The sequence below is a fragment of the Salmo salar genome, chromosome 14 (genome assembly GCF_965601325.2).
Source record: "Salmo salar chromosome 14, fSalSal1, whole genome shotgun sequence".
Lineage (NCBI taxonomy): Eukaryota > Metazoa > Chordata > Actinopteri > Salmoniformes > Salmonidae > Salmo > Salmo salar.
The window spans coordinates 93,668,671-93,684,593 of record NC_138304.1 but is presented as its reverse complement, the minus strand read 5'-3'; the positions used below and the strand labels follow the sequence as shown (position 1 = coordinate 93,684,593).

The 15,923-nt window shown below is 46.2% G+C and overlaps 1 protein-coding gene across 1 annotated transcript in view; it reads right to left on the bottom strand.

The window, feature by feature from the left end:
- Positions 1-15,923, bottom strand: part of LOC106570538 (TBC1 domain family member 5) — a 42,966-nt gene that overhangs the window by 15,232 nt on the left and 11,811 nt on the right. Inside the window, exons 2-14 of the mRNA XM_014142976.3 lie at positions 15,084-15,137; positions 13,751-13,872; positions 11,811-11,862; positions 11,564-11,672; positions 11,394-11,483; positions 11,192-11,266; positions 10,399-10,466; positions 10,097-10,199; positions 8,903-8,991; positions 8,741-8,791; positions 8,019-8,088; positions 3,013-3,185; positions 552-694 (exon numbers count right to left, since the gene is read on the bottom strand). Coding sequence (XP_013998451.1) covers positions 552-694; positions 3,013-3,185; positions 8,019-8,088; positions 8,741-8,791; positions 8,903-8,991; positions 10,097-10,199; positions 10,399-10,466; positions 11,192-11,266; positions 11,394-11,483; positions 11,564-11,672; positions 11,811-11,862; positions 13,751-13,853 — 1,126 coding nt within the window. The 5' untranslated portion in view covers positions 13,854-13,872; positions 15,084-15,137. The remainder of the gene's footprint in view (positions 1-551; positions 695-3,012; positions 3,186-8,018; positions 8,089-8,740; positions 8,792-8,902; positions 8,992-10,096; positions 10,200-10,398; positions 10,467-11,191; positions 11,267-11,393; positions 11,484-11,563; positions 11,673-11,810; positions 11,863-13,750; positions 13,873-15,083; positions 15,138-15,923) is intronic.

Genomic DNA, 15,923 nt, shown 5'->3' with positions numbered 1-15,923 from the left:
CAGACTGGCTGACTGACAGACTGGCTGACTGACAGACTGGCTGACTGGCTGACAGACTGACAGACTGGCTGACAGACTGACAGACTGGCTGACAGACTGGCTGGCTGACTGACAGACTGGCTGGCTGACTGACAGACTGGCTGGCTGACTGACAGACTGGCTGGCTGACTGACAGACTGGCTGGCTGACTGACAGACTGGCTGGCTGACTGACAGACTGGCTGGCTGACTGACAGACTGGCTGGCTGACTGACAGACTGGCTGGCTGACTGACAGACTGGCTGGCTGACAGACTGGCTGACTGACAGACTGGCTGACTGACAGACTGGCTGACTGACAGACTGGCTGACTGACAGACTGGCTGACTGACAGACTGGCTGACTGACTGACTGGCTGACAGACAGACAGACTGGCTGACAGACTGACAGACTGGCTGGCTGGCTGACTGACAGACTGGCTGGCTGACTGGCAGACTGGCTGGCTGACTGGCTGACTGACAGACTGGCTGACTGACAGACTGGCTGACTGACGGGCAGTGAGGGAGGTCCTTACAGGCGTCTCTGATGTAGAGCAGCATGGCAACGAAGACATAGTCCACCAGGTCTAGAGTGATGCTGTCAGCAAACAGAGCATCCCAGACCACCAGCAGGTCCTGCAGGGGGAACTCACGGCCAAACAGCAGACGCACCCAGCGACTAGAGATACACACGGATACACACACATTATACAGAAGCACCCAGCGACTAGAGATACACACGGACACACACACACACACACACACACACACACACACACACACACACACACACACACACACACACATTATACAGAAGCACCCAGCAACTAGAGATACACACGGATACACACACATTATACAGAAGCACCCAGCGACTAGAGATACACACGGATACACACACATTATACAGAAGCACCCAGCGACTAGAGATACACACGGATACACACACATTATACAGAAGCACCCAGCGACTAGAGATACACACGGATACACACACATTATACAGAAGCACCCAGCGACTAGAGATACACACGGATACACACACATTATACAGAAGCACCCAGCGACTAGAGATACACACGGATACACACACATTATACAGAAGCACCCAGCGACTAGAGATACACACGGATACACACACACATTATACAGAAGCACCCAGCGACTAGAGATACACACGGATACACACACACACCACACACACACACACACACCCCCTTATACAGAAGCACCCAGCGACTAGAGATACACACGGATACACACACATTATACAGAAGCACCCAGCGACTAGAGATACACACGGATACACACACATTATACAGAAGCACCCAGCGACTAGAGATACACACGGATACACACACACACACACATTATACAGAAGCACCCAGCGACTAGAGATACACACGGATACACACACATTATACAGAAGCACCCAGCGACTGGAGATGCACACGGATACACACACATTATACAGAAGCACCCAGCAACTAGAGATACACACGGATACACACACACACACACATCAGGCACCAGCACAGGCACACGGACACACCACACACACTTATACAGAAGCACCCAGCGACTAGAGATACACACGGATACACACACAATAAAGACGCGCACACACACACGGGCACACACATTATACAGAAGCATCCACCGACTAGAGATACACCATACAGACGGACACACACACACCGTACAGACGGACACACACACACCGTACAGACGGACACGCACCGTACAGACGGACACGCACGCCGTACAGACGGACACGCACGGACCGACACGCACGCCGTACAGACGGACACGCACGGACCGACACGCACGCCGTACAGACGGACACGCACGGACCGACACGCACGCCGTACAGACGCCGCACGGACCGCACGCCGCCGACGCGGACGGACGGCCGACCGCCGCCGTACAGACGGACGGACGGACCGCACGCCGACGCGGACGCGGCCGCCGCCGTACAGACGGACGGACGGACACGCACGCCGTACAGACGGACGGACGGACACGCACGCCGTACAGACGGACGGACGGACACGCACGCCGTACAGACGGACGGACGGACACGCACGCCGTACAGACGGACGGACGGACACGCACGCCGTACAGACGGACGGACGGACACGCACGCCGTACAGACGGACGGACGGACACGCACGCCGTACAGACGGACGGACGGACACGCACGCCGTACAGACGGACGGACGGACACGCACGCCGTACAGACGGACGGACGGACACGCACGCCGTACAGACGGACGGACGGACACGCACGCCGTACAGACGGACGGACGGACACGCACGCCGTACAGACGGACGGACGGACACGCACGCCGTACAGACGGACGGACGGACGGACACGCACGCCGTACAGACGGACGGACGGACGGACACGCACGCCGTACAGACGGACGGACGGACGGACACGCACGCCGTACAGACGGACGGACGGACGGACACACGCCGTACAGACGGACGGACGGACGGACACGCCGTACAGACGGACGGACACACGCCGTACAGACGGACGGACACACGCCGTACAGACGGACGGACACACCAACTAGAGATAGACTGACACACACACACAGACACGCTCACACACACACCGACTACAGATAGACGGATACACACCACACGCACATTAAACAGACACGCACGCACATTAAACAGACACGCACGCACATTAAACAGGCACGCACGCACATTAAACAGGCACGCACAGTGAACAGACACGCACGCACAGTGAACAGACACGCACGCACAGTGAACAGACACCACGCACAGTGAACAGACACGCACAGTGAACAGACACGCACAGTGAACAGACACGCACAGTGAACAGACACGCACAGTGAACAGACACGCACAGTGAACAGACACGCACAGTGAACAGACACGCACAGTGAACAGACACGCACAGTGAACAGACACGCACATGCACTTAGACCCAGACACACAAACACAGGTGGTGATACTCACATGCCGTATATCTGCGGGGCGATCTCCAGGCGGGTGACGTGCATGTGCAGCTCCACATCGTGCTTTTTCACCAACTGGTCCTGGATGCGGTTCACTTTGGTTACTATGGCAACGGACGGCCCCAAGTCCTGCGGCCGGGCGAACGGCATGCTGGTCAGCATCTCCTCCTTCCCCTGAGGAGAACGTCAACACGAGGCTTAGACGGCGTCATCACAGCAGTGGAATAACATAAAAACATGAACATAACATAATGTTGGAATACGTTAGAATTAGCGACGTCATAAAAATTGTTAGGTTTAAAAACAATTCTAATGAATGCAACAATTGGACAGTTTGAATTTGTTTTAAATCCATTAAGTATAAAACATTTTATTGGCACGGACAAGTAATGAATAGAGTTTGGGGATTTGTGGGGATTTAACCTGTTGGGGCTAGGGGGCAGTATTTGCACAGCTGGATAAAAAAACGTACCCGATTTAAACTCTTGACGCACGTTAAGGATAGGGGGCGCTACAGTGAATTTTGAAAAAAATACGTGCCCATTTTAAACGGCCTCCTACTCAAACTCAGAAGCTAGGATATGCATATAATTAGTAGATTTGGATAGAAAACTCTAAAGTTTCTAAAACTGTTTGAACGGTGTCTGAGTATAACAGAACTCAGATGGCAGTCAAAACCCCGAGACAGATCCTAACAGGAAGTGGAAATCTGATTTGTGGAATCACCTTCAACACTTAGGATTCATTGAGCACTTCCTAAGGCTTCCACTAGATGTCAACAGTCTTTACAAAGTGGTTTGAGTCTTCTCCGGTAGAAACTGACCGAAAGAGAGGCTTGGAAAGTTGGTCATAGGGGGAGGGCCATTACTACTATGATGCGGGAGCCCATGGGTACCCCTTCGTTCCGAAACGTTTAGTAAGACAATGCAATCGTCCGCCTTGAATATTATTGAAGCTCTGGTTGAAAAAGGCCCTAAAGATTTATGTTATACAACGTTTGACATGTTTGAACGAACGTAAATATATATTTTTTGCACATTCGTGACGACAAGTCCCGCGCGCTTCAGTACATTTTGAGTAGCCTTCGGAACGTGCTAACAAGAAGGAGCTATTGGGACATAAATTATTAACTTTTTCGAACAAAACTACATTTGTTGTGGACCTGGGATTCCTGGAAGTGCCTTCTAATGAAGATAATCAAAGGTAAGGGAATATTTACAATAGTATATTTGATTTTAGATGGTTCCAAGATGGCGCTAACCTGTATCGCCTAGCCTATTTCTCTGAGCATAGCACCTCGTTTATTGCAAAGTGTGATTTCCCAGTAAAGTTATTTTTAAATCTGGCAATGCGGTTGCATTCACGAGATGTTAATCTATAATTCTTTGAATGACAATATTACATTTGAAAAATGTTTTAGAATAGTAATTTTGTAAATTTTAGCGCTGATTCACCGGATGCATTTGAGGGAAAATAACTTCTGAACATCACCCGCCGATTTAAAAATGCTGTTTTTAAATATAAATATGAACTTTATCGAACAAAAGAATGCATGCATTGTGTAACATGATTTCCTAGGAGTGTCATCTGATGAAGATTGTCAAAGGTTAGTGCTTCATTTAGCTGTGTTTTGGTTATTTGTGATGCATGTGGTTGGTCGGAAAATGACGGTGTGGCTATTTTGACGATGTACTCTCCTAACATAATGTAATGTTTTGCTTTCGCTGTAAAGCCTTTTTGAAAATCGGACAACGTGGTTCGATTCAGGAGAAGTGTATCTATAAAACGGTGTAAAATAGTCCTATGTCTGAGAAACAGAAATTATTAGATTTGGTTATGACTACGGCGCTCTCATTTTTCGCTGGATGTTGATCCCGATTACGGGATCAGCGCTTAAACAAGTTAAACTGGTTACTACTCTTGCCCAGAAACGAGAATATGGATATAATTAGTAGATTTGGATAGAAAACACTCTAACGTTTCTAAAACTGTTTGAATGGTGTCTGTGAGTATAACATATGGCAGGCCAAAACCTGAGAAGTTTCCATACAGGAAGTGCCCTGTCTGACAATTTGTTGTCCTTCTGTAGCCTCTCTATCAAAAATACAGCATCTGTGCTGTAACGTGACATTTTCTTAGGCTTCCATTGGCTCTCAGAAGGCGCCAGAAAGTGTAATGAGATGTCTGCAGTCTCTGGGCAAAGAACAGCAGCAGAGTTTGTTACTGGCCTGCCTGGGGACAGTGACACTGGAGATGCGCGTTCATGTGAATTCTCCATTTTGTTCTTTCAGTCTTTGAATGAATACAACGTCGCCCGGTTGGAATATTATCGCTATTTTACAAGAAAAATCGCATAAAAATTTATTTTAAACAACGTTTGACATGCTTCGAAGTACGGTAATGGAATATTTTGACATTTTTTGTCACGAAATGCGCTCGTGCGTCACCCTTCGGATTGTGACCTGAACGCACGAACAAAAGAGCTATTTCAATATAACTATGGATTATTTAGAACCAAAACAACATTCGTTGTTGAAGTAGAAGTCCTGGGAGTGCATTCTGACGAAGAACAGCAAAGGTAATCAAATTTTTCTTATAGTAAATCTGAGTTTGGTGAGGGCCAAACTTGGTGGGTGTCAAATTAGCTAGCCGTGATGGCCGGGCAATCTACTCAGAATATTGCAAAATGTGCTTTCACCAAAAAAGCTATTTTAAAATCTGACACCGTGATTGCATAAAGGAGTTCTGTATCTATAATTCTTAAAATAATTGTTATGTATTTTGTGAACGTTAATCGTGAGTAATTTAGTAAATTCACCGGAAGTTTGCGGTGGGTATGCTAGTTCTGAACATCACATGCTAATGTAAAAAGCTGGTTTTTGATATAAATATAAACTTGATTGAACAAAACATGCATGTATTGTATAACATAATGTCCTAGGAGTGTCATCTGATGAAGATCATCAAAGGTTAGTGCTGCATTTAGCTGTGTTTTTGGTTTTTGTGACATATATGCTTGCTTGAAAAATGGCTGTGTGGTTATCTCTGGCTATGTACTCTCCTAAGATAATCTAATGTTTTGCTTTCGCTGTAAAGCCTTTTTGAAATCGGACAATGTGGTTAGATTAACGAGAGTCTTATCTTTCAAATGGTGTAAAATAGTCATATGTTTGAGAACTTTGAATTATGACATTTTGTGGTTTTAAATTTGCCGCTCTGATGCGTCACTGGCTGTTGAATAGCGCGGGACGATTTCGTCCCACCTACCCTAGAGAGGTTAAGTACTAAATTTGTCAAATTTTTTCTTTCTTAGAATGCACTCATATATACATTTTGTAATATAATTTTCTTTATATAAAAAAGATACTATGTGCCCGTTTTGCATCAATACACTGGGTGTATTTGCATATATGAATATATTAACATAATGGGGTGGAATAGGGCTGCAACCACCAGATATTTGCTCTGTCTAGGCCCACCTGCACTCCCCTGCTCTGTCTAGGCCCACCTGCACTCCCCTGCTCTGTCTAGGCCCACCTGCACTCCCCTGCTCTGTCTAGGCCCACCTGCACTCCCCTACTCTGTCTAGGCCCACCTGCACTCCCCTGCTCTGTCTAGGGCCACCTGCACTCCCCTGCTCTGTCTAGGCCTACCTGCACTCCCCTGCTCTGTCTAGGCCTACCTGCACTCCCCTGCTCTGTCTAGGGCCACCTGCACTCCCCTGCTGTCTAGGGCCACCTGCACTCCCCTGCTCTGTCTAGGGCCACCTGCACTCCCCTGCTCTGTCTAGGGCCACCTGCACTCCCCTGCTCTGTCTAGGGCCACCTGCACTCCCCTGCTCTGTCTAGGGCCACCTGCACTCCCCTGCTCTGTCTAGGGCCACCTGCACTCCCCTGCTCTGTCTAGGGCCACCTGCACTCCCCTGCTCTGTCTAGGGCCACCTGCACTCCCCTGCTCTGTCTAGGGCCATCTGCACTCCCCTGCTCTGTCTAGGGCCACCTGCACTCCCCTGCTCTGTCTAGGGCCACCTGCACTCCCCTGCTCTGTCTAGGGCCACCTGCACTCCCCTGCTCTGTCTAGGCCTACCTGCACTCACCTGTGCCATCTAGACTGCTTCATCACTGAAGTTGGAGACTTTTATCTCCCTCACTAACTTTAAGCATCAGGTGTCAGAGTAGCTTACCAATCGCTGCAGCTGTACACAGCCCATCTGTAAATATCCCATCCATCCAACCAACTACCTACCTCATCCTATATTTGTTTTTCTACTCTTTTGCACACCAGTATTTCTACTTGCACATCCTCATCTGCACATCTATCACTCCAGTATTAATTTGCTAAATTGTAATTAATTTGCCACTATGGCCTATTTATTGCCTTACCTCCTTACTTAATTTGCACACTGTATATAGATTTTTCTATTGTATTATTGACTGTATGTTTGTTTATCCCATGTGTAACTCTGTTGTTTTTGTCGCACTGCTTTGCTTCATCTTGGCCAGGTCGCAGTTGTAAATGAGAACTTGTTCTCAACTGGCCTACCTGGTTAAATAAAGGTGAAATAAAATGTAAAAATGAATTAGTGTTGTGTATCAATAGCGAGATCCCCTCAGATTAAAAATCAACACGTCTGGCTCCAGTCCTATAAATACTTATTGTTTGTGAGATCAGACATAATATCACTATAATCTGAGTGTTCATTTTGGGAAGTTGCTTTCATTTCAGGGCATTTCAAATTGTAAATCTGTCAACTGTATTAAATTATACATTTCTCAATTCCGCAAAAAAAAGGAACCATCAAAATAAAATCTTCTCCTTTTGTTGTGATAGGAGACAATGCTTTCAATCCCCATCAAAGCTTCAGTGTTCCTATAGATGCAACGTAAACTAAATGTATTCCATTGAGCTCATTTCAGCCATTGGCGGAGTGTTTTACACAGGTCTTTCCAAATATAGCCGGTGAGTGTTAGAACTAAAGAGAATATTACCAGGAGTACTACTACTGACCCTTCTGACTTCTCTCTGGAAGCTGGAGAACCAGGGTTCTGCTGTCTCCATCAGCTGGGAAAACATGGCACTGCACAACACAACACACACACACGAGAATGTCTCAGGTTAGAAGTCTCTCTGACTGGTCCATATTACTGCCATCACCTAGGACAGGGAAGGGCAACTGATGGGGGTGGGGGCCAACAAAAAAAACAGAACTCATCATGAGAACCCCCCGCGAGCAAAACATTTTAGCAGCCCCCCTCTCGGAAGCGAAGATAAAAACTAAATGTGGGGTTTTAAGTTAATTTCATGCAGTTCTGCACATTTTACCATGTTGCCGTTTTAAAGCAAGTTTGCTGCAATTCTACACATTTTGCCATGGGGTTGAGGTACATGACGATCAATGGACCCCACCCTGGTCATAACTCAAGTTTGGTAAGTTAGTCAAGCTGCCAGCTATCTCATCAAAAAACATTTAGCAGACAGGCTAATTTAGTGACTGATGATGCACAACCAAATGTATAAATTGCACCTTGTGTATTTTACTATTCTAACTCTCAATAGTAAGTTGAGACCCTGACTGAGTTCCTAAAATATATATTTATATAAAAATATTATATTATTCTAATAATAAAATAGTGAAATTAGTCCACGGGCCTACAAAAGGAGGCCAGTTGGCCATCCCTGACCTAGGATGTGAAGAATGTAGGAGAACATAGAATGAATATTTAACTCACTAGGCATCATGTTCCTGGAACATAGGATTCAGCAGACACATCATCTCCTCACTGTGGACCAAGGACAAAAGCATTAGATCAACACAGACCAATTTGGAGGAATGAACAGGATAAGGTTAAACTGAAGGGAAGTCGATGTGGAGGAATGCAGGTGTGACGGACCTGGGGTGGGCGGTCTCGCTGGCGTGCTGAAAGGCCTGATGGTCACAGTGTAGGACGAACACAATAGGAGCCAACAACTCATGCATTCCCTGCAGAGAGAGAGGAGCGTGAGAGAGAGATTGAGAGAGAGGAGCGCGAGAGAGAGGAGCGCGAGAGAGAGAGGAGCGAGAGAGAGAGAGAGAGAGGAGCGAGAGAGAGAGAGAGAGAGGAGCGAGAGAGAGAGAGAGAGGAGCGAGAGAGAGAGAGAGAGAGGAGCGAGAGAGAGAGAGAGAGGAGTGAGAGAGAGAGAGAGAGAGAGGAGCGAGAGAGAGAGAGGAGCGAGAGAGAGAGAGAGGAGCGAGAGAGAAGCGAGAGAGAGAGAGAGAGGAGCGAGAGAGAGAGAGGAGCGAGAGAGAGAGAGAGAGGAGCGAGAGAGAGAGAGAGAGGAGCGCCCGAGAGAGAGAGAGGAGCGCCCGAGAGAGAGAGAGGAGCGCCCGAGAGAGAGAGAGGAGCGCCCGAGAGAGAGAGAGGAGCGCGCGAGAGAGAGAGAGGAGCGCGCGAGAGAGAGAGAGGAGCGAGCGAGAGAGAGAGGAGCGAGAGAGAGAGAGAGAGGAGCGGAGAGAGAGAGGAGCGAGAGAGAGAGAGAGGAGCGAGAGAGAGAGAGAGAAGCGAGAGAGAGAGAGAGAAGCAAGAGAGAGAGAAGCAAGAGAGAGAGAAGCAAGAGAGAGAGAGAGAGAAAGAGGAGAGAGAGAGAGAGAGAGAGGAGAGAGAGAGAAAGAGGAGAGAGAGAGAGAAAGAGGAGAGAGGGAGAGAAAGAGGAGAGAGGGAGAGAAAGAGGAGAGAGGGAGAGAAAGAGGAGAGAGGGAGAGAAAGAGGAGAGAGGGAGAGAGGGAGAGAGAGAGGAGAGAGGGAGAGAAAGAGGAGAGAGGGAGAGAGAGAGGAGAGAGGGAGAGAGAGAGGAGAGAGCGAATGGCCAGTTTCTTTCAGGGTGATGCATGAGGTGTGTTATCAGTATTGACCGGGTATCATTAAACTTCATTACCCAGTGGCTAGACGTGTGTCACTTCCTGTTAAAACACTGACTGGTCATCATCCTCTCTCAGTCTGTAGCACTATGAAGACAGTACTGTCTAGTCTATGGGGTGCATTAGCATGCCTAGTGGCATATCTAACAGTGTGTGCCTCTAGAAACCTTAACTAATATTGGAATGGTACCTGTTTGTACAGTAACTGTTCATTCTCTCGGGCATAACAGAACAAGATGTCTGTCAGCTTGGTTCTTACGTCCTCCTCTTGGAAGTAACGCATCTCAGGAAACCTAGACAGAATAGAGAAAAGAGAGGGGGGAGAGAGAGGAGAGTGAGAGAAGGGGGAGAGAGAAGAGAGGGGGGAGAAGAGAGAGAGTGTACAGTAGATATGGTGTACAGTAGATATGAGAATGACAGTCTGATAATCAGAGTGGTATTTAAAGGTTGAGTAAACTTTAAACAGTTGAGAAGATGTTAAATCAGACTCACGTTCTCATAACGTCCTGTTTGATCATCCCTCTCAACTCGTTGTCCTGGAAGAACTTGTTCCACAGGCTCTGGACAGGAGGAAGGAGAACACCGTGACATACGGTCCAGGAAACACCCATTCACCTAGCCTCCTACTACCCGACTGGTTAGAAAATGTTGTACAAGGTTCCCATTCCCCATTGGTGTCAATACACAATATAAGGACATATGGGTAAATGACAAACTAAAGGAAACACCAACATAACGTATCTTAATAGGGTGTTGGGCCACCACGAGCCAGAACAGCTTTAATGCATCTAGATTCTACAAGTGTCTGGACCTCTATTGTATGGATATGACACCATTCTTCCACGAGAAATGTTGTTGATGGAGGTGGAAAACATAAGTGTTCAATTGGGTTGAGATCTGGTGACTCAGACGGCCATGGCTTACATCGTTTTCATGCTCAACAAACCAATCAGGCACGTTTTGTGCCCTGTGGATGGGGGCATTGTTATCCTATGGAGGCCTAAATAATATCCAGCATTTTTATGACCTTAAACATGGGATGTTAATTGATTAGTTAACTCAGGAAACACACCTGTGTGGAAGCAATCTACTTTATATCCGGCATTACATTATTTTGTCAGTTACCTGTATACATATCATAATAAAGGAATCATAAAGATATTCTAATAAGTAGGTATTTTCAACAGGGACACCCTCTTAGCCCTGTGATAGTTATTTAGATGTTTACATTCCCAGTGTTCTGGATCTAGAGTTGTATCTACAGAGACTATGAGGCTACACCTACCCCCTCGTCCAGTGAGAGTGGGTTGTTGACCACCAAGTCCTGCTGACCTGCAGCCTTACGGGGGTTGGTGATGTGCTGAGAGGAGGAGAGGCGGTCAGTGACTGGCACACACACACACACAGAGTAAAAAGTAAGAGTTGACGCTCACCCAAACGAGCAGGCACAGGAACAGGTGAACACATGACACACACACACAACTCACTGTCTCTTTGATCTTCTCATACTGGGATCGTAACTCCTTGGTCTTGTTGATCCATTGGCTCTTATCCTCAGGAAGGACCTCCAGGTACAACTAGAAGACAACACACACGACTCACATGGTAGAACTACCTTCAGACACCCAAGAGCCATGTTAATCTGGGACTGGTTTACCTTCCAGCACACACTGCGGAATCGGCTGCTCCGCAATCGACCGTTGATGCCTTCCTGCCGGATCCTGGTCAGGTAATTACTGTTCAGAAACAAGTCATCCCATTCTTTCCTTTAGAGGGAGGGAGGTAATGGGAGAGATGAGAAAAGGTTTTAGTGAGTTTTCAGCTCTCTCCAATCTGATTTAATCTAATATGGAATAAGCAGAGAATTAGATCTGGCTGTGACGTGGACCACAGACACACATTACCTGTAGGAGAGGAAAGTGGACTCAGACAAAGTGCTACTATCCAGAGATCCTCCTGTTAAACACACATTTTATGAAAAGCATTAAACATGCAGCCACTAGAAGGCACTATAGAGACCAATGATGTGGAACAGTGAAGCTCAGCTCCAACATAATGGATGTTTGATCAATGCACCCTTTTCTGACCAAGGCATGTTTTCTTATAAACTCAGCAAAAACAGAAACGTCCCTTTTTCAGGACCCTGTCTTTCAAAGATAATTCGTAAAATCCAAATAACTTCACAGATCTTCATTGTAAAGGGTTTAAACACTGTTTCCCATGCTTGCTCAATGAACCATAAACAATTAATGAACATGCACCTGTGGAACGGTCATTAAGACACAAACAGCTTACAGACGGTAGGCAATTAAGGTCCCAGTTATGAAAACTTAGGACACTACAGAGGCCTTTCTACTGACTCTGAAAAACACCAAAAGAAAGATGCCCAAGGTCCCTGCTCATCTGCGTGAACGTGCCTTAGGCATGCTGCAAGGAGGCATGAGGACTGCAGATATGGCCAAGGCAATAAATTGCAATGTCCGTACTGTGAGACTCATAAGACAGCGCTACAGGGAGACAGGCCGGACAGCTGATCATCCTCGTAGTGGCAGACCACGTGTAACAACACCTGCACAGGATCGGTACATCCGAACATCACACCTGCGGGACAGGTACAGGATGGCAACAACAACTGCCCGAGTTACACCAGGAACACACAATCCCTCCATCAGTGCTCAGACTGTCCGCAACAGGCTGAGAGAGGCTGGACTGAGGGCTTGTAGGCCTGTTGTAAGGCAGGTCCTCACCAGACATCACTGGCAACAACGTCGCCTATGGGCACAAACCCACCGTCGCTGGACCAGACAGGACTGGCAAAAAGTGCTCTTCACTGAGGAGTCGTGGTTTTGTCTCACCAGGGGTAATGGTCGGATTTGCGTTTATCGTCGAAGGGATGAGCGTTACACCGAGGCCTGTACTCTGGAGCGGAATCGGTTTGGAGGTGGAGGGTCCATCATGGTCTGGGGCGGTGTCTCACAGCATCATCGGACTGAGCTTGTTGTCATTGCAGGCAATCTCAACGCTGTGCGTTACAGGGAAGACATTATCCTCCCTCATGTGGTACCCTTCCTGCAGGCTCATCCAGCATGACAATGCCACCAGCCATACTGCTCGTTCTGTGCGTGATTTCCTGCAAGACAGGAATGTCAGTGTTCTGCCATGGCCAGTGAAGAGCCCGGATCTTAATCCCATTGAGCACGTCTGGGACCTGTTGGATCGGAGGGTGAGGGCTAAGGCCATCTGGGATGTTTCTGGGATGTTCCCCCCCAGAAATGTCCAGGAACTTGCTGGAGCCTTGGTGGAAGAGTGGGGTAACATCTCACAGCAAGAACTGGCAAATCTGGTGCAGTCCATGAGGAGGAGAAGCACTGCAGTACTTAATGCAGCTGGTAGCCACACCAGATACTGACTTACTTTTGATTTTGACCCCCCCTTTGTTCAGGGACACATTATTCCATTTCTGTTAGTCACATGTCTGTGGAACTTGTTCAGTTTATGTCTCAGTTGTTGAATCTTATGTTCATACAAATATTTACACGTTAAGTTTGCTGAAAATAAACGCAGTTGACAGTGAGAGGACGTTCCCCCCCCCCCCCCCCCCGAGTTTACCATGTAGAAAATAGTAAAAAAATAAAGAAAAACCCTTGAATGAGTAGGTGTCCAAACTTGACTGGTACTGTATATATTTTACTAATCTATACTAGGAGTCATATACTATCATCCAGAAGTAACTGTATCGACTTTTCCCCACATCACTAGATATTAACATTTCATAAGAGCTTAATTAAAAGTTTTAGAACATGTTAATAAATCTTTAATGACTGTGCTGTAAATGTCGACTCACCACAGCTGAGATTCCTGTTTAAGTTGTGGAGTGGGTCAAAACCTGTCTCCTGCTCTCCCTCTGGCTGGAGAGGGTGCTGGGTCTCAAAGTTAGGGTGCTGCATGACCACCACCCAACAGCAGCTGTGATGAGAACAACAGGAGGGGTCAGAACTACCCGTGTACCACAGAACGAGAGTAGGATGCAGGGATATTTCTACCATAGATAGACTTGGGCGGGCCGCCTAAGCGGTTTTCGGTATGCCTAAGTCCAAACAAAAAAACGCTTTGTCTAAACTTCAACGACTAAAACCTGATATAAAGTATGTAGAAAAGATTATTGACCTACAGTATATCATTTTGATAAAAATAATCTTTCAGGACTAACAGTCATCAAAATAAAAGCTAGACAGTCAGGGAATAGAACATTCATTCACAAAACGATTTAATAGTATTGATTTTGTTATTAAAACGGAAATTTCACAATTTCTCAGCTTCAGCACCAACATCAACATATGTGAAAGTGGCACGTTTCTATATTTTGTAGTAAAAAATATAAAGAAAGTTAAGTGTTTCCAATGACATCAACAATTGGTCAAAATCACATGATGCACACCGATGATATCATTAGAAACACTTATCTTTTTTACTACAAACATAAAAACGCATCATTTTCACATAAGTTGAGCTGGTGCTGGAGATGAATATGAAGTTGAAAACTTGTGAAGTTTCCCTTTGAGCAAAAGAACACAGCATTAGCTATGGCAAAATGCATAGAACTGCAGGAAATTATCTTAAAAATTATCTCAGCTCCATGGCAGAATGTGTAGAATCCCTGGAAATTAGCTTTAAAACTGCTATATTTTCTATCAGCTTAATGGCAAAATGTCAGCTGAATGGCAAAACCTTAAAATTGCAAAAATATATCTCTGCTCCAAGGAGAAATTCTGAGAATTGCAGGAAATTGGTTTAAAAATGCTAAAACACCAAGATAAAACAACATTGTACAATTACACTGTGCCGACCGCGCCCATTGCCTTACCCCCTACCACGCCCCACCACGCCCCACCACGCCCCACCACGCCCTACCACGCCCTACCACGCCCTACCACGCTCACCACCTACGCCTCTTTTTAATCCAGAACAATCAGATGACTGCAGCAGTAAAAAATACCATAGAGTAACTGAACACACCACAGAGCAAGAACAGGAGGATTTATCTGATAATAGAAAGAGTGGGAGGAAGTTTAGTTCAGCAATTAAAAACAGAACAAAATAGTATAAAATGGGAATATTCTTATCCAATTAAGCTTTAGGCCTAGGCTTTTTTGTCTTTGTTCCATGTCAGTACTTACAGTCACAACAATGCGTTTCTCCTCAGCTTAGACTCACGACAGATGAAGGCTTATCTGAGAGAAACAACACAGAGGGACATTCAGGACAAAAAGAAGAGAAATCAACGATCAAAAACAAACAAAAATCAGTCTTGGTATTTCTCTCTATCCCTGGGTATGGAGATCACACCAACGGAATTCAACACTAAACTAATGAAGGGAATTGAACAAGACAATAGTGAAGGAGAACCTGGTAGAGTTTAGACTACTGTAATGTGTGGCTTTCAAACATTTATTACAGTGTAGGCTGTCAGCAAACAGATTGGACAAGAACAACAAGTGGAAAATAACATTATGTAAATTGACATGAAAATGTGTATGCAAATGAAAACATACTAATCATAGAGTGACTTGTGCACAAAAACAACCACTTCCATGGAGAAAGTAGGGAATAAGGATAGCCCAGGGAATTCTCAGACTGACAGCTCTATGTGGGAGATGTGACAAATATTGACACTACAATGCCATGGAAATTAGACTAAGTCCTGCAGTACCAAAAGAGAAAAATCATGACATTTCACATAATACGATAGGCCATCGAGCAGCTCCATTCCAGAACTAGCCTAAACCACGTCGTCTTTCATCAAAACACACCAACATTTCATCCTCAATAAACCCAGTTTATCTTATTTAGGTTAAACAACTCCTCCAGTGTGTTGTTTATCATGGATAGGCCTCGCAGGTTATCAATGTGTTGGTGTGTACACACACGTTAAACCTAGCCTACATAGCACATGCCTCCTTCCACTGCAGCAGCGCACACATTATGTATGTCCCTTTATTAATTATGGAAATCACCTT